Genomic DNA, 25,766 nt, shown 5'->3' on the forward strand with positions numbered 1-25,766 from the left:
AAAATCAGTCAAAAGTCATGCTTTGGATCAGATATATTTTTTGACAGGGAAATGTTATTAGAGCAGCTTAATGAGAAGCAGTAACTTCTCTATTCAGCTTTCAATTTTGGTCCTAACTTAGTTTATTCTTGGGAAGGTATCATAATTGTGAACTTTAGTTTAAATAGCCAAAAATAAATATGACAAATACTTATTTTATACTTTGGTGCTACTAAACAAAAGTTTTAGTGAAACTTCAGAATTTTCTCAAGTAAAAGATGTGATTTTCTTCAATGTACTTTACATGCACACTGTGTTGTGACTTTGGACAATGATATGGTGTGGTGTGATCAGTGACATTCTGTGGATGCACAGAACTGACTTTAACATTGGGTTAAAATTGCATTTACTTAAATAATGTAGCCAAGATAGATAGTCTTAATTAGAATTGTAGCGTATGCAATCACATTATCATTAACCTCTTCTGTTTGTGAGAAAACTGCTATGTAAGCATGGAGTTTCTGGATAAATCCCTGAAAGGCATCTGCTACTCTCCTGACACTGCTTTTACCTCATACAGGTACAGCTTTCATCTCTGTGGTAGTTCATGTTGTAAACATCCTTCTGTTGTTTCCCCACCCAATAATCTTTTCTGGCTGCAGAAGACCTATGGCCTTCCATTCTTTTTTAGCCTTTTTAGGCATCTACAGCTGGGGGAAGGAAAGGAGATGCTACTAACATACTTGTTTCATAGGGCTGCCAGCTGACCATCCTCATTTCTGCCCAGTGCTCATGGAAATCAATCTGTTAATTTAACAGCATGACACCAGATAGTTTCTTGTCAGATTCTGACTTCCTTAAAGACATGGTACGTTTGATAGACAGTGATTTGAAGTGCAGTGTTGTGGGGTTTTTTTCTTATGCACTAATTTTTATTTATAAAATAAACACACTTTCCTCCTAGAAATATTTTTTTTTAGCTGAAAAATTAGTAAAAGCTTGAAGCTTGAAATAGTTGATAAGTTAAAGAGCTCTGGCTGCATGCCACTTATAGCAGGCAATATTGAAAGAATAATATTTTTTATTATCTCTGCATTCCAGTAACTTTTTCAAATTAAATGCTAAAGTGGATTTTGCATATTTGCCTAGCTAGAAAGTAGCACATGGCTTTGCAGGTTATATTTAGCAGGAAGATACTACTTCTCCTTCAGAAGTGTAAAAATATTTGTACTTCTCTCTTTTACAAATCTGCACATCAGGAAAGGATTACTGTAACTGGAGGAAAAAAAAAGCAAACAAAACAAAAACAGTTTTCATGAAAACAGAAAGATCCCATTAACTTTCATGGGACTCTGGTAGCCCTTTGAACAAGAATAGGCCTGTAAAAATGTGGACTGTGTTCTATTTATCATTTGACTATAATTCCATCCTCTGGATGATGTAGTTTCAGTGTGTGTTAGATTTCCACACTGCTTTTAAATAATGCAGCTGTTCCATGGGTTCTTTGGCAAACATCTATGTTTTTTCACACTGTAGGTTATTTAGTACTGGATCTTGTAACATGCTAAAAATACTTGGTTTAGGTCCATCCAATTGTATTTAAGCTGCCTGCATGTTAATATTTTACAGAGTTCCTCTCTGGCTCATAACATACAGCAGTACTCACGGAAGTCATGAATGAGCAAAGGAGTTCGTGTGTGTCTGTGTAAAAAAAAAAAAAAAAATTCAATGAATGGTCATACTTACTTTCAGAAAAAGAGAAGATCACTACCAATTTTCCAACCTTTTCATAAAGGGGAAAATAGATTAATCTGGAGGAAAAAAGGTCATTATATTAAGAGTAACTTTTTAATAGTTTAAAATGCTAAAGTTCTCAGCAATTTAGAATAGGAATTCAAAATAAAAGTTCCATTTAGGCTGTTGTAACATTGTTATTCAGTTGTACTTGCCGAAGAGACACTGTGGTCATTTAATAGGTCTGCTCTTGCTTGGGGGCATCTTTTGGCAGGTGATGGCTGGGGGAGCAGACCTCTAAAAGCATCCCCTGCTAAAGCTTTTTGCTGTTTGGGGTAATGGGTGCTGGGATATTCCGGGTGGTGGAGAAGCCAGTGGGAGGTGATGGGGAGAGGCAGGGTAGATGAGGATGTGTCGGAGCTTGTTGCAGCTACACAGCTCTCCCACATGCCAGTCTGGCCCTGTTGAAGCAACCTGTGGAGCATTTTAGTGGGGCTTCCCAGCCTGGCTGCAACCTCTGGGCATGTAGTGGTGGGATGAGATGAGAAAGCTGAAGGTGGCCTGAAGCTGATGTTGCAGGCACCCTGCCTGCAGACTTGCTTCTCCTGGCACAGCACGTTGCTCTGCCTTTGGGAGGGTGACGTCCCTTCTTGCACCATCCCCCAGAAGCGCTGTTCATCTGGGCTTGGGGTATCAATGCTTAAGTGACATGGATGTTGGCTTGTCTATCCTTGTCTACCCTTGTCTATCCCTCATTTACCCTGGCAGTAGACTCCACCAGCAAAGGTGCTATAATCTCCTTGGCAGAAACAGCTCAACACAACTTCTCAGCACCCCTGTGGTGCTTGTTCACTCTCCTTTTCCTCTTCCTCCAGCTCCCCTATGTTTGCATGCACGCTTACCATCCCTTGGTGCTCGTGAAGCCCATAGTCCTCTTCCTCTTTCCTCATCAAAAAACCCCCATGTGGCCTGTCTGCTTCAAGCTGCACCTTTCCACAAGGTGCCCCACATTCCCTCAGGTGCCCAGTTCTACACTGGCTCCCAGTATTACCCAGGGACCTGCTGTGTTGTGCCTGTGCATGGTACCTGACCCATGGGCTGCCCTTGTCTGCCCTCGGCCCTCCTTGTGCTTGGCCATGAGCTGCACCGGCAGCCAGCAGTGATTCAGGCACTGCTCAGCAAAGCCCCGTGCTGGGTTTAGGCTGCCACTGGAGACCTCTCCTGACCGCCACTTGTTGTTGGCACTTGGTTTAACAATGTAAATTTATCTTAAAACAAGCAACAGTAACTTTCTTGGTCCTTAAAAATGGGTACCTGGTCAGCATAGTGCAGTATTTTAAAAATTAATGGCTCAGGTTCCTTCAGTGTAAGGAAAGTTCTCAGCTAATACTTTTACTTATCTATTAAATTTTCAAACCAGTAATGAAACTTTCTTATTACTGTCTGGTTTTGCAGTACATGGGCAGGATAAAGGATATGATAAGGACTTTGATATCTCTGCCCAAAAATTTGATGATTAGAAGTTGAGAATTAATAACTGCGGTGGTAATGAGAAAAGGGAAGATACTGAGGATAGATTACAGCGAATACATTCAAATCACACTTAAACTGTAGATGATATATCACTAAAGTGGATTTCTGGAGAACAGTTTTCAGTTCCACTTATAGTCACTGCCTTTTCCTCTTTTCAGCCTGACCTCCCCAAATAAAAGTGCTTCTGTTTAGTTTGTGTCAATATGAATTTTGATGGGATCTAAACTGTGTGGGAACTGAAAAGCATGCCTTCTATGTGGACATTGATTTCCTTCAATTTGTTGTAGACAGCCTTCTATGTGACTTCTTCCTCTTCAGACTATTTAAAAAGTGAGAAGTAACCAAGGATTGTCTGAACCAGTCAGAAAACTCCTGTCAGGGAACTAAGTAAAAGCAGAGGATGAACTTCATTTGAAATTTATAGTAAACTCAGAATATTCCTGTGAAAAATAAAGTTAAATTGTTTATATTCATGAGCTTCTAAATTAAGTACATCAGATTTAGTACTTTGATGTGATTTTTTCTTTAATCCCGCTAACTCTCAGACAGGCACTAGGTAATCTCCCTTTATTGCAGTATATGGCATAGTTGAAATACATGATAGTTTATCTCTGCAGGTTATGAAAGTGCATTTAAAATATTTTTAAAACTGCTAGCATAACAAACCCGTCCAGCTTTATTTAGATTTTTTTGGCTACTTCTCTAAGAAACAGATGGCTTTAAAGCACAGGTTTTGTATGCAGTGTTCTATCAACTTAAATGGCAAGAATTTTACACCCTAACTCTGCAAATGAGGCCACGTCGTGTTCTCGACAATCATGTTCTGCTTTATTCAGCAGAAAGATTCCTCTCCAGAGCTCTGTCTTCAGTTGTTACATTAGGGAATTAGAGTGTGCAGTTGCTTATGTTAGAAGCAGCTTACATGAACAGTAGGCCTTGTATTCCTTCTTTTGGGTAGCATATGAAACCTTGTATATGCCCATGGTGACGTTATGGAGCTATAGGGAATACACTGTTTCTAAGCGTGGTGGAAGTCTCTCTGAGGAGGAAAATGGTAGTGTAAAGAGCAAAGTACTTTTTTATAAAATTATATTTCTAAGACACAAAGCTTGGATTTACAAAGACTTGGGTTAGGTGCTGTTGAAACAAAATGGAGACTTCATTAGGATGTGGGAATTGAGCCAAAGTTGATTACATTCCTGTTCCATTTTATTCAATGTATAACAGCCATGTGCCTAGCACATTAGACTGAAAATAGGAATTCTAGTCTTCTGTGAAAGCTGGAAAATATTACATAAAGATGCCTGCTGTCAAAACTCTGTTTCTTTGTGTACAGTAACATTACTGTAGAGGTACATCCGGATATAGTGAATTTGCTGTGGTGAAAATGGGGCAGATGGGTTCACAGTAGCTGAGGAAGAGTGGTGAGGTTTGAACCATGTCTGTAATTCAAAGTTGTTGGCAAGCATTAGTATTGGTGATAATATGCAAACAAAGCGAGTTTCAGTGTAATAGGGAGTGATGTAAAAAATAGTAGCAACAACCTACTTAAACATAGAAAAAAGTACATATTTGTGTCATACATATTGCACTATACCAATGATAAAGAACATCTGCATTCTCTTAGTTCACATTGCCTAATTGTATTTTTTAAACATATTGACATGATACAAAGTGGCCTTTTCACAATCTCGTTACCTTATCACTTCAGATTTTTGTTTTTCAGTAAGAATTTCACTTCTCAAATGGATAATTTTCTTCTGAACAAGTTGTGAAAGCGGGAAAATATTTTAACTGTGATCTTTTAAACATGCGGAAAGTTTACTTGTTTGTTTAGGGGGAAACAGAAAAAAAAAGGTAGAAAAACTGTCAAGATTGCAGAAATAATCACTTTCTAAGTCTGCAGGCCAGGATCTTAAAGGGATATATGATTCTGTGTATTACCATTCTAGGTGCCAAACATGAGAGTGCAGAGATTTAATATCTTGAAGCATTTCAAGATAGATACCTAATATTAGGTATTATTTAGGCTGAAAATCATTGTCATGAGTTGTACTATTTTAATATTTGAGTTAGGGTTTTTTGAAAATGCAAACTAAATGTTTTAGAAAGTTCTATCCTGCATTTATAAATAAAGACTTCTCGCATTCCACATTAGTCAAGTTCTTAATTTTGGAATATTTCAAAATGCTGTAGGAAAATTTTACTTTGGGCTAATACTCAAGTAGTGGCTAGACTACCTTTCTGTTATCAATTTACTGTATTTGTTTCTGAAATCATCATGAAAAAGTACTATTAAAATAATAAAAGGCCTTGTGATTCTGATTTTATTTTTATAGCAGTGTGAAGAGTAGAAGATTTTCTTGAACTGGTTTGTCCTTGCATAAGCTGCTATGAGTAGAAGTAATATGACTACATGTGATTAGTGGACTTTAAAGAGTAACTATGGAGTACAAAATGCTCAGTTTTGAATTGAACTGTCAATGCAGAAGCCATGGGATTTTTAACTTTAGAAAGTTTATGTAGCAGAGCTCATTTTGAAAATGCTTTGAGATTTAATTGTGCATTTACAGTGGAATAACAATAGTTTATTAATTCTAAAACCTGATATGATGCATATGCATCTCAATGCATTAGAATAATTATTTTAGTTGACATGACTATTATGCAGTAACTTATTTTTGACATTTCTAGAGTTAATCTCCTTTAATATGTATATATATACACTCCTATTATGTTATTTTACTAATCTTATTTAAAAAGGGAACATTACATATTGAATACTGTACCTCAATTTTATTGTGATGATTTTACTGGTTACCAGGTGGGGTGGCAGTTGAAAAATTTGGTGAATGCACTACGAGAGGATCCGAGTGGTGTTATCTTAACTTTGAAAAAGCGACCTCAGAGCATGCTTACTTCAGCACCAGCTTTACTGAAAAATATGAGATGGAAACCCCTTGCTCTGCAGGTAATGAAGCTTAATCATAAGTCATACACCATCATTTTAACTATAGATTATCTCAATGATGCTTTATTGTGCTTCATCTCAGCAGCATATGGATTTACTCTTGCATACTTTGAAAAATTGTTTCTCTGCAGTTTGTTCTCATAGACTCAATTGAAATAAAACCTGTTAATAGAACTCTTCAAAGTTAAGAAGTAATCCCAGCAGTTTTCAATGCAGAAATATAGCCCCAGATAACTTTCTAGTCAATGGAAAGCAAGCATACTTCATAAAATAATAAATTTTAGTTTGATTTCTTGTTAATCTCTCAGGCAGTAAAAGCTTAAAGAAAGGGGATGAAAAGATCTAGAGTTCTCAGTTTGATCAGTGATGGAGATGTAGGAGAATTGACAAGGTGATTTTATTCACCAAACCACTTGACCATCAAAATTTTCTCATGTAAGTAAAGTATTATTTGAGTCAAAGTTGTCCTTAAGATTGAACCCTTGCATGTAAAGAGGTGTAGCACAGGATGTCCACCTAGGTGTTTAATTTTAGTAAGCCTGCAATGTGCTGAAAACCATGGAATGGTTTCATTAAAGATTTCATGTTTCACTGTAGGATAAAATGTCACTGTGATGGATTACTCTAGGAAATAAAAGTTATGTCCAGACTAATGAAAGATTATAATCAACAGATAAAGCTGGCAATAATCCCCTTTTTTTGTTCAGTTCAGATAAAACATTGTTTAGAAATGGATTTTCTTTGTGTAAAGATTGCATTCTTTGCAACATTTTTATTATTGCAACAAAAAGTCTAATTTGAAATCATATTTGAGATGGAGAAGACTTCTGCAAGAATTGGGAAAAAGGAAAATGAGATATGGAAATGGCACTGCCAGCAGCTGTGATCTTTGCCATTTAAAATATTAAGAGATTCTTAAAAATAACTAATGCATTGAAGAACTTATTTCAAATAAGTATGTATATATATATATAAAATTATTTTATAATGGTTAAATGCATCATTATTTTTGAAACTGAGTAATTTTTTAATGATTGAGATGTCTTTCTTTCAGATATAAAAAAACTGACTAGATATGTGATAAAAAACTTCCGACCAAAAATATCTTATTAGTGTCTGAACATAAAATTGCAAATCTGTATGCATGATATGACTGTATGAATGACCATACTAGAAGACTTCACTTTATCATAGATTTAGTGAGAATATCAATACAGAAGAAAAATGCACATCATTGCTTTAAATGAGGTCAAATGCTTACAGCCTAAATCCTGTTTGGGTGAGTTTGGTACTTCTTTGGGTGAATTGATTTATTCTCCTAAATAATTACATTTTGCTTCACTTAATCATTTGCTGCTAGGATAATTACACTGAAAGCCCCACCACAGGAGTTTCTGACATTGGTCATTGATGCAGGCAACTGCAAATAACTAATTCAAGGCGGGATATTCCAAAAGGGTGGGAAGAAACTGGACAGAAACTAATTTCCACCATTTAAACTAGGTCCAGTAGGAAAGTCAGGATTCCTGTGGTCCTTTTACAGTGAATGCAATCATGAGCTTAAGTTGTGTTCCTGTTTGAAAACTCCACACTCCCAGAAGCAAAAATCCAGTAATCTTTTAGTGTATTGTATTTGGCTTTGATTTACATCTCAGCATCATTAGTTCAATACAGATACTAGGGTGTTACTCAACTGATCTAACTTCAGATATCTGCTATGTACGTATCCACATATAATTCAGGTTTCTCATTTTTACTCTGGCCATCAGACATACATAACAGGTACTGGTTCATTCATCTTGGCCTATTTCAGATAGGATGAGGTGAACTGAACGTTGTGCATGCCTCTTTCTCTCCATTTGATGATAAAGGGAGTCTGGACAGCTAGCTCAACTGTAGATTATCTGTATTAGATGAGACTGACCCTAGATAGAGGTCTTCTGTAATTTTACAGGTTTGGGAAGAAGGGTAATGGGAGTATTGGTTTGCGTATGGGGTATTTTTGCTGATAGCATAGAAAATATTATTAAGGCTAATATGAGTTCAAATAGAGATGCTGTTCAACGTTAAAGAGATTATTCTGATATCATGATGATATTGTTCTGATTTTACCAAACAATACCAGGAAAAGGCTAGAACCTCATTCTATTCTTATGTGTGCAGTGTTGCACATGTCATAATTTTTTTATTTTAGTGTCAGAAACAACAGTTTTCTTAAGTAGACTGAATGTTGAAAAAGCTCCAGGATGAAGTGAATACAGACTTCAGAAGCTGCATAATGTAGAGATTTGTGTTGTTGATTTATGCAGATCAGAGGTGAACAGATGTTAAAGTCAGCTAATGTTAAACTTTAAACGGAGCCTGTGTGACATCAGTACTATCAAACAGTGAAAACTATATTTGGTAAATAACAAGCAGCAAAAGCAGTGAAGTGTAATTTTATAGCCATTCAAAAGATGAAGTAATTACATTTATTTAAGAATTTACTTTAAAATTTTCTGGAAAAAAAAAAACAAACAAAACACTTTCCATAAAACTAAGTTTTGTAATTGCAATTTTCCCTAGGCCTGTTCTGAAATTTCTTAATGTTCCTGTTTCAGATAAGGGTGCTATTCTGTAATAGGAGCCTGGTACACAGTATTAAAGGAGAGGAGCAAAGTGACAGCAAATAAAAAAAAAATAATTAGGAAAAGCAGTACCATCACCTTTGAAAGCAGGAGAAATTATAACTTTTTTCCTATATCAGGATGTCATGAAATAGTTGAGAATATTAGAACTGTGCTGTAATCCCAGAGCTAAGTTAATTGAACCATATGTATTATTCAACAGACATAGGCTATAAAGAAATTTTGACTCAGTAATAATTCTGTTAAAGTACAAAATATAAGCAAAATAGTCAAAAGACTCTAGAATAAGATATGGGGATGAATTTCTAATAAAATGGGAATTAGAATCTGCAAACTGTCCGCTGTGGTTTTTTGGTTCTGCAAATGGACTAAACAGAGGGAAAATATGGTGTCACATTCTTATCAAATTGCATTGAGTTAGGTGGGAAGGTAGAAGTTTGCCCTAATGTAAGAAGGATGACGCATAAATAGAGATTGAGTTTTTGTATGCACCCCACCAATGAATATGTTGAACAGCTGTTGCAACAAACGTAGACGGTAATATTTCAGTGAATTAAATTAAGAGACTCATTTAAATTGAGATTTACACTGGGATGTTTTAATTGAGGGCCTTTGAAATTTAATTTTAGCTGAAAGTGAATAATGTTGAGGTATTATTGGTAAATTACATTCTGCTTGTTCAGTCAGTAGTTGTATGTAAGAACTTGAGGTTTTCCATTTGCAGCTACATGAAAAAAAATACTTAATGGAGAGGTACTAAGTATGCCTGTAAGCTGGGAAAATGCTAGATGAATCTTCCAGTTCAGGCAGTATGCAGTTAGTACCAGTGTATCAAGCAGTTTGGTGTGTGGGTGACAGGACATCCAGGTAATTAAATTATACATTCTGATAATAAAATTTTTAAAAGTTTACTGTCCACTGTTAGTTATCTACAAAAGCCATATGCCAGCCAAATGTTTATGGTGTCTGAGAGGAAAATGCTTTTAGATCATTCAGATATTAACTGGCTACTAATTGGCATAAATACATCTTAGAATGTTCAGCGGTTTATTTTGAACAGCTCTTCCTTCACATTGCAGTCTTGCCATGAATTAGGAGTTAAATGCAATCTACATAATTATTGATTAATTGTTTGGGTTTATGGTGGGTTTTTTTTTCATTTTATCAGAAATGTGGTATTTTCATATCTTTCACAAGTATTTTTATCCTTAGAATAAATATGAAAGTTTAGGGGAAAGAAAGAAGGAGGAAAAGAATTATGCATCCTCTGTAGCAGTCCTGAAACTGGTATGGAATGTCTTTATGTACAGTAAAATAATACAGTTAGCCTGTGGCTATGATATGCACCATTAGATAGGGAGTTTGTATTTACAAGTGCATGAATTCCAGCTCTAAGGTCAATCCGTACAGAAGGAAAAACATTCTTCTTTTTTCCCCTTGTGACATGATTAAAGGAAGTGCTGTTGTTTTTTTTCTTTTCAGTCAATTGATGATTGTATGTTTTAATATCCATCAGTATCTAACTTTTTACAGATAATCAGTTCTCCTTTGACGCATCCTGGAATCATATCCAAATTTGTATAGTCAACAGACTGTGTTTTTTGTAATTGGTTTTGTAACAGTCAAATTAGACAGATGTGGCCTTGGGGAATTTTGTGGTTGCCTTTGCAATTCAAGGTATTCAATAATTTGGTATTGTACCATAAATAGTAATATATTATGCCTGCAAGACAAATCTTACTAAATTTGCCTTTCAGTTACTTTTTCTGATACACTGATCTGTTATGTGACAGCCTAGTATGATATTTCAGATCGCAATGCTTGAATTTCTGACTGCTACTGAATGCATTGAACAAACCAATTAAGTTTAATGTTTTATTTTTTATTTTATTAATTGATATACAGGTAACTTAATTATCTTTGAACTCTCCAAATTTTGCTCTGGTTCAAAACCTGACTTAAATAAATGTCATCTACTCCAAATTGTCTGTTTTATTTCTGCTTTCCACTTTGTGTTATTCTGGGGAGGTTTCAAAGGGAGACTTCATGAAATGCTGTGTGAACAAGGCTGAAAATTTCAAATGAGAAGATACTTGGAGCATATGAAATCTTATGTAAGTTGCTATCATCCCACTAGCAAGCAGCTAGCTGCAAAGTCCTCCTTTGCCTTCAGGAAAATGCTTTGTTAATTAGTCAAAAGAAACTGGACTTTGACTACAGTGTGGAAGACTCTTCATCCAGTTTCTTTATAACTCGGAAAAGGAGTGGTAGATCAACATGTTTCCATGCCTCGGCTGATCTGGACTACACCTGCCACTATCAGGGAAAAGGCTCTTAACTGATGTCAGTGAGGTTGGGGGCAGGTCTACCTGCCAACCACGTCTTCTGTGTTGACTTGGAAAGAAACCTTCTGACCCCTCTTAGTCACTGTCACACTCTTCAACAAGCATATTTAAATGACATCTATTGTATATTTAAAATAGTTCACTGTACTGTTTTGTGTGTGATTAAATTGTACTGTTACAAAATCACCAAGAGCTCAGTATCTGCAGTTTTTTAGAGAGACTTTATTTGGGATTAGATATGGATCGTATCTCCACAATTATATATTCAGCTTTTCAGCCTCCTAAGAAGCAACAGGAACAGTAACAATAGAGTCCTTGGTTGAGAGAAAACACTACTTTTATAATTTTTATTTAGTATTTTTCCGTATGTGATTATATTAACTCCTTCATTGATCTAGAGACAATGGTATATTCTGTTTTCATGATTTATAAGTAGAATTAATGACCTTACACTTTTCAACCATTAAGTTTGAATAAAGGGCTAACTTGCTTGCTTTTTGGTTTCTTAGTTGTATTTTAACTATATGGGAACTGGACGTTCTTTGCAGCACTGTTAAAATGGATTCGTAGAAAGTATGAATTAGTTATAGCATTTCATTACTTAGTGGCATAATTGGTCTTATAAAAAGTGTATTTTATTGGAAATATTCTGTTCAATAACTTGTCATAACCTTGATCTAATATGAAAAGTACATTAGCAGTAAAATCTGTTTATTGATGCAAATACTGTATAAGGATATTACCACTTAAAATTTTGTACTGGTTTTGCTTATGTTTTAAAAAATTCTGTGTCTTTTTCTGGAGCAATGTTTCTCAAACTATATATTGTAGCTTCCAAGGGAGTTAATGAAAGGTTCAAAGAGTTTTAAAAAGCATTTAAAAGAATTTTTGATAGTATATATTAAATATTAAGTACATTCATTTTTTAGAGAGAGAAAGCAGAAATAATATTCTGACTTACTGGGGGCACTCTCTCAGTTCCTTCAGGATTGGGGGTGGGAAGAGCAGCAATAAGTCCTGGTAGGAAGAGAGTAGGGACTGCAGGGCAGCACCAACCAGGGACAGAGCAGCTTCTGGAGGAGAGGGGAGTTAAGTGTCTGTGAGTTATCAGCCAGTACTTACAGGGACTTCTTATTCCCCTGTGTCAAAGAAACTGAGCTGCTGTAAGTAAAGATGATTGGTTATCCCAACTGACAGTGTGGGAAAAAAAGCATAAAGAGTAATGATCCTAAAGGAGGATGGTGCATCCAACATGTTTGAGAAATAGTACTCCAAAATATATTGAAATACGGATTTTGTATCTGTCATTGTGGGTTAAGATTGATGAAGAGTCTGTTGCATCACGTTCTTAAGCCTATTCCAGTTTTAATATGTAACTTCTGAACTTTCTCTGGCAAGCTGTTCCCAGGGGTCAAGTATTTAACTTTTAGGACCTAAAAACTTTTTCATTTTATTGGTGTTTCTGCAATCTGACTTGCCCTGGACAGTTTACCAAAAGGGACTGCAGCAGAAAAAAAGCTCTAGCCATTGGAAGAGAATTAACTCAGTGATAGAACTGATCTCCAAGGCATCCAATTGAGAAATACTTCAGTGACTATCCATGCGTTTTTCTGTTTAATGTGCCTATGTATGGTCCACTGAATGGCTGCCATTGAACTAGAGAGCTGCAAGGCTGATTTACTTGCAGGTGCACAGATTGACTGGAACTGAACAGTTGTGGTCTTTCTAAAATGCGATGCAAAAAGCCATGTAGATGCACTGAACTTGCAGGCCATATTCTGAAGGCTGTCTTTTCAGCCAGAAGAGTCTGAAGACTTTTAGTTATCTGTAGAATGAAAGCTGAACTCCTAAAGAACGAGGTGGTAGTTACCTTGCCTCAGTGTGTTGAGCTATTACCATAAGAGACCATTTGAATACTTTCACCATGTTCAGTTCTTACTGAGCTACTTATTTACTGGTGAAGTGGTTATAAATATACTTATTTTTAAAAAAAAGAAAAAAAAAGTGGTGACCTATTTTTAAAGTTGGATTCTTTATTATTTTCTGGTAACACAGCTTTTCTGTTTTTGTGGAAATAAGCTGGAAAGTTGACTGACAATATGACACAATTATGGAAAATATGAAGAAATCCTAGTTTTGAGACAGTCCTAGAGGATTGTGCTTCCACTAGATTTTATTACAGTTTCTATCCCCTTGAGAGCTCGAGGTGCCACGGGAAGTTATGCCCACATTGCCATCCTGTGAGACACCACAATCTTTCAAACTGTCACCAGTTGTGCTGTAATTTCTGAAAGTGTTAGGCATGGGACCAGTTCAAGGGAAACCTTTTACCTTCAGGTAGCTGAGTAACTTGTGGTTTCCTGTGGTACACTGAATAACATTTCTTCCAATTGCACTCACCTTTAAGATCATTGAGTCCAACCAATTTAAATAGTTAATCCTAGTCTGTAACATAAGGGAAATTCTTTACCTGTGTCCTCTAGTGTTCCAGAAGCTGGTCAGGACCACTAGAGTCTCATGAAGCTGTTCTAAGTCCAGATCTCTGTCATGTTGAGCATGATTTTTTCCTCATGTGACATACACCATAAACTGATTGATTGCCACCAGTCTAGTCTCTGACACACACACGCACACATACACACCCACTTTCCTTTTATCTGCCTTTTCATGCAGGTAAAGGGCTGCCTTCTTCCTCAAAGTGGAGAAGCACAAATCCACCTACCCAGCTTGTCTTCCTCTCAGTGTCTCTGCCAGTATGAGCCATGAATGGCAACAGCCTCAGCTTAACAAGTGTAAACAGAGTCTAGGTCACAAAATTATTTTGTGCTTAAAATGACAATTAATTCTACAGGCTACCTAGCAAGCCCCAAAGTGTACTTGTCAGAGAAGCATAAGGTATCAGAAAGGAAATAACTGGTGTTGTATTAGCAGGTGGTTCAAGGATGTCTGTGGTTACAGTGTCACAGATTAAAATTTAAAGGATAAAATTTTTGGTTTTCTGAAAGATTTTTTTAATTTATTTTATTTTTACCCAGCTTTGTCCCCAGCTTTATTCTTATTTTTGCAGACTTCTGTCTCTTGTTTTTAGTGGTTGTGAAGTCTTTTACCTGTCTGGTTGTGTATGTGTGTCTTTCTCCCTCTCTTCCTGTAAATACTGGCTGTCTTTCATTGGCCTGGCTACAAAATACTCACATTAATGAGCAAGGAAAGAATTTAGCAGCATCATTCTTTACAGGAGATGGTTTCCTGACATTCAAAACAGAAAAGTTGTGTCAGTTTGTATTGCTCTAAAGGTGGTCTTGCAAAGCTTTAGTAGGAAAATTTTAAGCATGCATTTTATTATGTTTGAGATAAGTATCATCTGACACAGCTCTGTTCCTTGAACAAGGCAGTAATTGGCTAAAGGATGAGGTAACATGCATTATTCTTACATACAGGTTGAATAAAAAGTAATGCAATGGTGGGGGCTTTGTTTAATAAACATAAATTTGAATGGCTCATCACTAGCTTAAAAGTGGTAAAAGGCCAAAATTATGAAAAAGTTCCTGCTGTTGAACTTTTGGGGGTTTCTGCAGTATAGTATAATGCTGCATTATACATACAGTGTAATGCTACATATAATGCATGTGCTTACATAGTACAATGCTATACGCTAGTATAGGCATAATGCTACCATGTCAAGATTAACACCTAGGAAATGATAACTGATTAGTCAGCACAGAAATGCCCTATTGGTCTGTCATAAAGCATTCTTAATAGTGCTGGTAGAAGGATGTTTCTACACACCCTTTCAGTCAGTATTTAAAGCTCCTGTGTCATCAATAAAAGGAGAAATGTTTGTGTCCTCCAGTAGTTATTCAGGTCAGAAATTATAGGTATGGTGAACTCTCTTTAATCCCAACACTTCTTTCTTTGAGAAGTTCAATTCTGAGAAGGGGGAAAGAACTCTTTCAAAGCAAAAATCAGCATTTGTTTAATATTATATTATTCTTATGGTATGTGAAGAACTGTTGTACCTGCTGTTTTGCCATTTTTTTTCTTCTGCTTGAGTATAGCTATCACACAAGCCAAGCAACATAAGGCTTTTGTTATTAGGCAGACATGTTATTAAGTAGACCAAAGCAATCAAAGTTATCTTCTCCTTTTTCTGCATCTGTATAGAGACTGTTAGAAAATCTTTCTGTAATTTCTAGCCCTACAGTGATTTAATAAAGACTTCAAGTGGCTGGTTGTTATTTAACTAGCCAAGATGCTGAAGCTGAGTTGTAAAAAGGGACGTCTGATTATGAGAGAGATAGCGTCCCTATTATTATGGTGTCTTTAATGAGAGAGATATGTGATTAACAGGAATGATAGCCAGAATGCATGATTATTCTGCAAGGGGTGTACAGTTTATTTACCTGTGAGTAAATGTTACTCTGTAAGGTGTGTGCCCAGGGGGGTAAATAATAATAATAATCTCCAGTTTATTCTGCCTCATAGTGTGTGTGCTCTGAGGATGCAGTACCTGATTTTACAGCATCTGCAGACATAAACTGAAGCTCTTACAGTTAATTCTTAAGCTGTAGAGCAGATGGGGGAGATGGCATTCAATTTAATGCCTACTTATGCACCTTTTACTGTAAACACTAGACTTTTTCTTTACAATATTATTTTAATTAAGGGATTTGCTGGATGTTATTTACTCACTAAAATTTTACCAATGGCTCTACTGTTTACTATTTTTATGGGCATTGGCAATAGTCTTGCTGTGCAAAAGGGAAAAAATGTAATCAGAGGCGTCAATTTTATAAGCAGAATACATGACCCTTCATAGATCTGTCTCCTTAGCATAAGTGTTTTTTCAGCCAGTTTAAAAGCACACAAAATATTAGAACCATTATTTCTGTAACTTTCTGAACTATAGAATGTTTTTTATAACTTTTGCAAATAAAAATGTATTATATATAAGGATAATCTTGGTTATTTCTCTCTTTTGGACCAGCCTCTTATTCCTAGAAGTCCTACAAGCAGTGTTGCTACACCATCCAGCACTATCAGCACACCCACAAAAAGAGACAGCTCTGCCCTTCAGGATCTCTACATACCTCCGCCTCCAACAGAACCTTATGTTCCAAGGTAAACAAGATCACTTCTGGTACAATTCAAAGTAAGAAACTATTTGTAAAGTAACTGACCCTTCTGTTCCTGTTTATCAGCCTGCCCTGCAGGATTAGGCTGATAATACTTCATTTTGCAGGTGAACTGGTTATTAGGAATAGGCGTGTTTTGTGTGTGTGTTGGTGTGAATCAGTGCCTTGTTTGCAAAACAGACAGTAGCCTTTAGAAAAAAAAGGTTCTATACCCTATTTTCTCAAATATTGGCTAATCTATTGTCCATAACAGTTTCATCGTATTTTGGAAGAGCAAAAATTATCTGAAAGACTGAATCTATAAATTAGGGGAAGAGTTCCTATCTATCCCTTCTCCTAATGACCATGATGCAGCAAGGGCAGGTGAGCTAAAAGCAAGAAACTTGCAACTTCAAGCGCAGCACTGTTCTGTTCTGCCATAGTGTTTTCTTTTCTAGATGTAGTTGATTTGTTAGAGCAAATTTCAGGATTCTGTTTTAGTGTTGCTACTCTGCAAGATTTTGCAGTGACCGTGCTGTTCCCTGTAAATACATCTGCTACTCTCACCTGCTGCCTGGTGATAATATGAATACCTGGCAGGGTATTTTCATCTTTCCCAGGTCTCTGGGCTTGCTAAGCCAGAAAATCAGCAGATCCTCCTTTAGATTCTTCACCCTACCCTCACATGACCTCAAATGATTCAGTATAAGTCCATAAGGTACAGAGATGTTGCTTTTCTAAAACTTTGAGAGAATTATGGCCTATAAATAATATGGAAGTAGCTGCCCAGAGGTCTGGGAATGTGTTTTAGAGAAATCAATATTTTTAAAGCTTCCGTATTCTTAGACACAGGCTATCAGATGTCCAGTCAATGTATTTTCAAATTACTTTTTGCTTTTCTTTTAGTTAACTTTCTTGGAAGGGTTGTAGGGCAGCATATCCTTTCTTGTAGCTGAGATCCTTGTAGCTGAGTTTTTCTTAGACTTTCTTATCAGTAATTCTTCTACCCAATTAAAAAGATGTATGAGCTGATACTGACAAGACTTTCCTGGGGGTTATCCAGCAGTGAGGTATATGGCAAATTAAACTGCCTAGTAGGGAGGAGAAGTTGTGGTTCCATAATAAATTCTTACTCTTCAGAGATACGAAAAACCTTGCAGGGCAGAAGAGTGAATTTCATGTCATGGCATAGATGTTGTCAGAAGCCTTTTGTGAAGCCATTTCTTCCTCATCACTGCCTCATCTTTACCTGGCTTGATTTTATTTCTTGGGGAAAAAAATTGCCGTTTTATTTCAAATATGACACAGATAACACAGTTGAACTTGTTGACACAGTTACTCTAGTATCTTTCTCTTAATGTGACAAAGAGACAAACAGAATACATAGTCTAATTCACTATTTTTCTTCTAATTAAATAAAAACATTGTCAGTCATAACACTCGAATTGTTCATAGAAATTGAGTGTGTCTTTTGTCTCTCTGATAAGAGTATTTTGCTGTGCCTATGTAAATATTTTGAGGACTTTTTATAGACAATCCACAGAAAAAAAAATCAACTATTTTATTCTAACCCATTATTGAAAAAAGCTGGATAAAGAAACCCCAACCAGAACATAGTCTTAGGTTTCTCATTCAATGCAGTAATTATATGGTAAAGACCTGTTGATCCTGAAACTGAAACTATATCAAAAGAAATAGTGCCTTTGAACTGCTACTGATCATGTTTACCACCACAAAAATAATTTAATTTGATAAGAAATGTATCCTATTTTTTTATGTATTGTTAGTGAATATTTTTCGTTGCTCAGCACTTTTTGAGTTCTGCTCTAGAAACTGAGATCTTCAAAATACATTTTGATTATTTATAAATAACATTTCTTACATGGTGATTATAATGTACTACCTTAGACCAATTCTGATTAAATCTTCTAATGCATATTAGTACAAGCTGTAATCTTACAGAGAGATTAAGCTTTGTACATTTAAATTTTTTTTTAGCAGCTTAATCCTGATGGACTATACTTCATTTCACAAACCTGTCACACAGTGTACAGTGTTTCTGAATAAACTGTTTTGGCATTTCATCAGTTTATTTTGTCCATGATTAACTATATTTAGGCATGTCTTGATATTGGGTATTATTAAACTATTTAGCATCTGTTTCTCAGTTTGTTGTTGCTGTTCCAAAGGAAAAAAAAAACAAAACCAACACAAAACAAAAAACCCCAAAGCAACCAAACAAACCCTCCTTTTGTTACTGGAATGGAGTAAAAGGCTTGATACTTTATTGTAAATTGTAAAAGCCTGAAGCCATGCTGCCTAGGGGACTATATCCACAGATAGTACAGCTGCTGACATAACAGCACAAGGATGGCATGAGAAAGAGGGAATGACACTTTCCGTGTGCAGTTACTTACGAGTGCTAGTCATAAGTTAGTGCCTGCTCAAATTTGTTGAAGACCTTCAGGAGTGAGAATTGAAGCCCACATCTCCAGAGGGCTGTGGCAAAGGCTGTCTGCCTGGTGGCTCTGCACTTCCCTCCATGTTCACCATAAAGATCCCTCCCACTCAGGCTGCCCTCCTTATCACAGAGAATTCCTTGTTCCAGCCCTTGATGGTAGCTGTAGCATCGTTTGGCATCTGGCTGGTTTATGTCAGTTTCGATCATGTTGCCTTCCAGGATCCCCCCAGCACTGTCACCACAGAACGTCTTTCCGTGACCGGAGATGGCCTCACAACCCCAGTGGGGCTGCACCAGCCGCTTACTAAGCCAAAACCATCCCTACCCTGCGAAAGCAGCCTGGCAAAGTGGTCACTGGGGAGATGTGGTGCTGTGCTGTTGCAGCCAAGGCAGGAGAGCCCTTCCTCATTCTGCCTGGATCCCATGAGGAGGCTTTGCTTCATCTTTAGATGGAACCTCAGGGAGCTAAGGGAAGTCTGGATCAGCACGCAGCTAGCTTGGAACTTACATGGCAGTCCAGAGGGGAAGAAGCCCAATACAATAAGTCCTCACGCCCAACAAGGCCATGAGACTCCAGCTTCTATTTTGGCTGCCTCTTGCCGATTTTGCTGCCCAGAAATTACTGTCTGATTAGGTCTATTGCAGCCATCTCCAGGCATAGTCCTACCAGCGGGCTTACTGAGCCTTGCTTCATCTAATGCAAGGAGAGTGCTCCTATCCCAGGCACAGCTTGCTCTATTATTTGATGCCTTTAGTAGTTTGCATTTTGGCCTGGTTGATGATACCTGTTTCCTGCTTGTATTAAATATTGACATATTCACAGTTTGTTGAAATATTCATAGAAAAAAAACCCAAATGTCTTATCCTAATGCATTTAAAACCTCTCTTGTTTATTAAAGGGATGAAAAGGGAAATCTCCCATGTGATGATGTTGGCAGACATATAGTGGGCAAGCCGGTTCATACAGGATCCGAATCTCCAAACTCATTTCTTGACCAGGAATATCGGAAACGCTTTAATGTAGTTGAAGAAGATGCAGTTCTATACTGCTATGAATATGAGAAAGGAAGAACAAGTGGTCCTGGAAGGAGAGAGAGCACACCAACATATGGTATGGCATTGATCTAATAAAGATAATCACCATTTATTGACTTTAGGATTTTTGTGCATCTGCTTCTGTTTTTAAGACTGAAAATCTTTTCAGTGAGTATTGATTTTGTTAACAATTCTGTACCACTTTAGTCCAGATTCAGTCTACAAGCTTGTTGTGTGCAAGACAAGATTAACTGCTTGCTATAATAGGGAAACATACACGTGCATTTTGGATTTTGACTTATTTAGGGACAGTACTCATGCAAATTCTGGTGAGATTTCTACTCCTCAGACCTTGATCATCCAGGGTATTTTCCCTTTGAATCTTTTGGAAGTCTTTCTTTAGCTAGTATTGTAAGTTGTTTCAGCTTTGTACTGGGAGAATTGGTTTTTTTTTGTTGCCAAGTATAAAATTGTGCATTCATAGAGTTGTTAGGATATAATAGAAACTGAAGAGGAAATCTCATGTTTAAAAAAGATTTTTGACTACTGTAGTATTAGCTGAGCACACACTTGAAATTTTTTTTACCCTTCTTGCTATGTTATTTCAAATTTTAAATTGAAATACAAGCTGTATGTTGGAGTTGTTATAGTAAACTATCATATCCTTTTGAGAAGAAAATAGACTTAATTTATGAGAAAGCATAGATTTAGTACATCATGCAGCCAAGTTGCAAATTCACTTGGGAACCTTCATATAAATGGAGCTAGAGCTGTGTAAAGTATCCTCAGGGCCTAGAGCAATGTGCTCACACAACATTAAAGGATACATTTTCATAAAATGCACCCTTTCTACGCAACTACACAATCCTGTTGCAAATCCTCAGTATCCTTTTGATTTCAAAAGGGTTTCAGGTGCCTTCTGACCATGCCCATAGAGTACAAAATAACTCCTAAGTTTTCAAAGTGGATATGTCAATTTTATTACTCCAGTTTTTCAACTACTACAATTGGTGGATGCAGTCAGTTCCATTAAGAGAGATCTACTCTCTGTTCCAGATGCTAAATTTTAATACTGGTAGTCTACAGTGAAAAGAACACATTGCTTCTTCAAGGACTGTTGAATCCATTATTCTGTTACAGGTTAGCTCTTTTAGCCTTTTCTTCTATTAGCAGAAAGGGTTATAAATACATGGATCAAAGACTGCACTGAAAATCAGTCATTTTTTAACACATTTTTTGTACAGCCTTTTACTTTTGAGCTCACTTCTTTTTTAATGAATTCACACCATCGAGTCCACTTTCATTTAAGTGTGTTTTCTAAAAATTGTAATTTCAGCACTGAAGTTTCCCACATGGCATTTGTTAGCGGCTAGGCATGACTTTAGGATTTCACAGAAATGTGGAAAATGACAATAAAGCTCTCATGGCTTATGGTGACCCATTAAAGAAGGTCAAACAGAGTTCCAAGGCCTAAAGAGATAATTATTTTCAACACATACTCGTTAATTTTGTAGTGGTGTTAATTTTTTTTTTTAATTATTTCTCAGTCCTCCTTTGTGAGAGGTTAATAGGGCTCTCCATAATTTACTGGAATCTTTTGACATTTTTTGACAATGTTGGCAGAGAGATTTTTCTTTCATGTTGTATAATTGCTGCTATAATTCCAGCTGATGAATAATTGTTGCCTCAGAAAGCTTCTGTTCACATCCAAAGGAAGAAATTTTCCTGAGTGTAGTCACCTGGGAAAACAGATTTAGGGAATCCATGGAGGTTAAGAAGAAGGAGATGAGCAGAGGTAGCAGGCGAATGAAACTGGAGTTTAAGGAAAGAAACAAACTTAGTAATTTCAGATTTACTGCCAGCTACAAAAAACATGCACTTTGAACAGCTAGAGGTTTTGTAGAAAATTTGTTTTGATTTTAGCTTTTGGTAACAATCAGACTTCACATGATTTTATAGCATTTGTACCTTTTTAAGTGTGCAGGTCCATTCAGTAAGATACTTCGGGCTCAGCCTCACAAAGAAGAGAATGTTGTATTTCTAGAAAAAGTAATCTTGGAAAGTTACTTCTGATCAAGTAAACATGAGCCGAATACATCCCCATTCAGGAAATTACTTCTTAACTGTGTGCTCTAAATCTCACCGCTTCAATCAGGCTTAACTATGTGTCCATAAATAGTAAAATAAATTATAAATAAAAAGTTAAATATATATATTGTATTTCCTGAACAATGATGTATTTGTGACCTGATGCTGTGGTCTGTACAGAACGTACAACTTTTTTGTCAATTATTTAAAAAGACAGTGTAACCTTTTAGCATTGTGCTGCCTGCAGGGTACTGGTGTAATTCCCATGAATGCCATACTTCAACAGGTCGACAGACATGTTTGAAAATTTGTAGTCTTTTTCAGTGTATCATGGATGTACCTCAAAAACGTGGAATAAGACCGATCACTTTTATGTAGGGGTTTTCTACTAAAATAGTTAACAAGACTTTTAATTTTTTACTTTAAGCTCTGCTACTTTTAAAAACAAATTATTTTCCCACTCTTCAGTTTAGTTATCAGTAGATTGACTCAAAAAAGAGCAAAGGCTGACCTTGTTGTGAAAACATTTTGTTTCAAGTCTGCCAGATACTGTGCCATATGCTATGCTACTTTATGATTCCCTTCAATATACTACTTAACTTGCTAAAAACTTCAGACCACTTTAAGTAACCCCACTAAGTTGCATACCACACTTTCACTGAATTTCTAACTATATTTGTGGAATCCTTAAGCAGAAATCATAGTGCACATAATCTTACAAAATCAATTCAGCAGCTTTCAAATAAAAATTTTAAACATGTAAGAGTCTTCAGCTTTTCTGTCTCTTGCTGTCTGAGACCAAAACGAATTTACCAACAGTAATTTACTTTGCTTTCTGTGGGTGAAATCCTACAAAAGAAATTACGCATAGAGGTTTTCTGCTTCCTTTCTTACTCAGTTGCTGATGGATCTTTTAAGCCCACAGCAAAGATGCTATTTTGAAGGTACTTTAGTGACGTGAACATGTTTCTAACAATTCACATATGCTTTAAAACAGTTCTCTTCATGTGTGTGCCAGAGGCTTCCAGAATAATAAATAGATATTGTTCAGTGAAAACTAAAGTAACTTGAATTCATTTTTCAGTCTCAGTTGTCAGTCTGCGGATGAATTTGTAGGGCACTGGATTTATTTTCTAAACTTAAAAAAAACTCCATTAAATACTTAGCTGCTTCTTGCCTGGTAAAGCAAACAGAACTTCTATCTTAACCTCTTATTCAGAGGCAATGCCGGATCCTCTTTCGTAAGCAACCTTGCAGAATAGCAGCTTAGCACATAATTTGTTCCTTCTCCTACAGAATGTTAGTTTAATGCTGCCGTATGGTGCATGATCTCAATTTTTTCCTCTGTTTCCAGGGAAACTAAGGCCTATTTCTATGCCAGTAGAATATAACTGGGTGGGGGATTATGAAGACCCCAATAAAATAAAAAGAGAGAGTAGGAGAGGTAAGTGATCTGAACACACATCTTGTACAAGGCATTATGGGTTTTATCATGCTTTAACCTATATATTTCAACCTCATTTTGCTGCTTGCTTAGGTACATTTTTTTTGTGAACCCGTTTGGGGTTCTTTCATTATGTATACTTAATTTTTTGTAGAGCCTCTACTAGGATTAAGGAGGTTGCTCAGCCAAGCCAAAGAAAATCATGACTGCAAAGCTCTGCAGTTTCCTTTAGCTCTATATTGGCATTTAATTGATTTAGTTGTATTATCCAGTCCATTTTGAAAGTGGCCTTAATTTTGTAATGCTAGTGGACAAATGTATAGTTATTACTGATAAATATTGTTATGCTTAAATGAGACATATCTCACATTTGTCTGTCTTCACGAGTTCTTTTTTTTGCATCAGAAGCATTCTAGAGCAATTCTAGATTCACCTCAAAATCATCAAGGATAAGTTCTTCAAAATTCTGGTTTGTGAGGCTCAGATATGTAACTTCACATTCAAAATGATAACCTCTGAGGTGGCTATTATCTCCCAGAAATGAAATGTAACAGTAATAATTGACATTTCTGTAAAAACATTAACAAAATATTCAGTAAGGAGCAAAAAAAACCACAAAAAAACAAAACAAAACAAAAAAACAAAACAAAAAACCCTGTTAGGAATTACTAGGAAAAGAATACAAGACAAATTAAGAAATTTTCTTAAGCTACTGTGTAAGTTCTTGCTCATGCTGGGTGTGTGTGCAGTTCCGGTCTCTTCATCTCTTCAGAAAAATACAGTAGAATTGAAGAAAGTTTAGGAGACAACAAAAATGATCAGATTTATGGAATGGGGTCAATTCAGTAGGCTGGCCATTATCAGTTTGGGAGAATTAAAATTAAAAGGACAAAATTAAAAAATTAAAATTTTAAAAAATCTTCTGTAGAGTAAAGAAAGGTAATAAGTTTGTCTATTTTTCCTGAAACAAGACCCAAGAGGCATCAAATATCTTTATTGAGTGCTGGTTAAAAAGAAGAGCTTGCTCTGTGTGCACTTTGGATTCAGGCTAAGGAATCTCTTGCCACAGGAGGTTGTGGATGCTAAAAGTTCACATTTAATACAAAGAAAGACCAGACAACTTCATGAAAGACAAATCTGCTGAGGTTTCCTAAATTCACAAACACTGCTTCTGGCTCAGGATATCCCTGAGCTACACAATGTTAGATACTGGAAGAGTATTCAGGGAAAGTATGGATGACACTGTGAATGATTTCAAATGAATGTTCAAAGCAAATTACTTCTAAATGTATGGCACCATAGTCATTTGTATTCAATAGAATCTTGTTTAAAAGAATGATTGCAGATATTATGATCATAAGTGTATCATTGCTCATTTTTTGAACACTCCAAGATGAAATTTATTGATGTGGGGTTTGTTTCATATTCTGTTCCTTTTATTTTCAAAGATACCAGAAAACTAGAAGAATGATGAATTTTCCCTGCCAAAAGATTGCTTTCTTATTATATACAGACCAATGAAGTAAATGGGTTTTGTTAAGGAAATAGTCTGGAGAGCTAAACCTGTCAATAGATCTTAGCAAGAATACTATGTATTTTAGAAGCAGGATTAACATACATACAACAATTCGCAATGATATTTTGCATTATTTTTCTTTCAACAGAGAATTCATTGCTTCGCTATATGAGCAATGAGAAAATAGGTCAAGAAGACTACATGTTTCAGAGGAATAGCAAAAAAGATACTGGGAAAAAGTCCAAAAAGAAGGGAGACAAGAGTAGTAGTCCAAGTCATTACTCACTGTTGCCTAGTTTACAAATGGATGCATTGAGACAAGAAGTCATGGGCACACCTGGACCAGAAACTGCTTTGTACCATGTAAGTAAAAATAACTTTAACAAAAAGTCAGTGCTCTCTTTTGTTTTTATCATGGTGTTGAAACATCTGTTGGATTTCTGCTGTTGCACAGATTCGTGTTCTTTGGACAATAACTAGATTTCAAAGAAATACTTTAGTATTCTTTATTTTCCTGTTACAAATGTGGGATGGACACCAGTCTTTTTCATAGAATCATAGAACAGTTAGGATTGGAACGGACCTTTAGATCATCTAGTTCCAACCCCCCTGCCATGGGCAAGGACACCTCACACTAAACCATGTCACCCAAGGCTCTGTCCAGCCTGGCCTTGAACACCGCCAGGGATGGAGCATTCACAACCTCCCTGGGCAACCCATTCCAGTGCCTCACCACTCTTGCAGTAAAGAATTTCTTATATCCAATCTAAACTTCCCCTGTTTAAGTTTTAACCCGTTACCCCTTGTCCTGTCACTACAGTCCCTAATGAAGAGTCCCTCCCCAGCATCCCTATAGGCCCCCTTCAGATACTGGAAGGCTGCTATGAGGTCTCCACGCAGCCTCCTCTTCTCCAGGCTGAAC

The 25,766-nt window shown here is 36.4% G+C and overlaps 1 protein-coding gene across 7 annotated transcripts in view; it reads left to right on the forward strand.

Moving 5' to 3' along the window:
• Window positions 1–25,766, forward strand: part of CNKSR2 (connector enhancer of kinase suppressor of Ras 2) — a 214,763-nt gene that overhangs the window by 107,684 nt on the left and 81,313 nt on the right. For 3 of the 7 annotated variants that reach the window (XM_061453247.1, XM_061453248.1, XM_061453254.1), the window contains 5 exons: window positions 6,071–6,217; window positions 16,174–16,307; window positions 19,661–19,872; window positions 23,239–23,328; window positions 24,993–25,207. In XM_061453247.1, coding sequence (XP_061309231.1) covers window positions 6,071–6,217; window positions 16,174–16,307; window positions 19,661–19,872; window positions 23,239–23,328; window positions 24,993–25,207 — 798 coding nt within the window. The remainder of the gene's footprint in view (window positions 1–6,070; window positions 6,218–16,173; window positions 16,308–19,660; window positions 19,873–23,238; window positions 23,329–24,992; window positions 25,208–25,766) is intronic. The other 4 variants (XM_061453250.1, XM_061453252.1, XM_061453249.1 and 1 more) reach the window with 3 other exon arrangements.

The sequence above is a fragment of the Pezoporus flaviventris genome, unplaced genomic scaffold (genome assembly GCF_033815535.1).
Source record: "Pezoporus flaviventris isolate CSIRO_AGI_PZ_B2104156 unplaced genomic scaffold, CSIRO_AGI_Pfla_v1 ptg000015l, whole genome shotgun sequence".
Taxonomy (NCBI): Eukaryota; Metazoa; Chordata; class Aves; order Psittaciformes; family Psittacidae; genus Pezoporus; species Pezoporus flaviventris.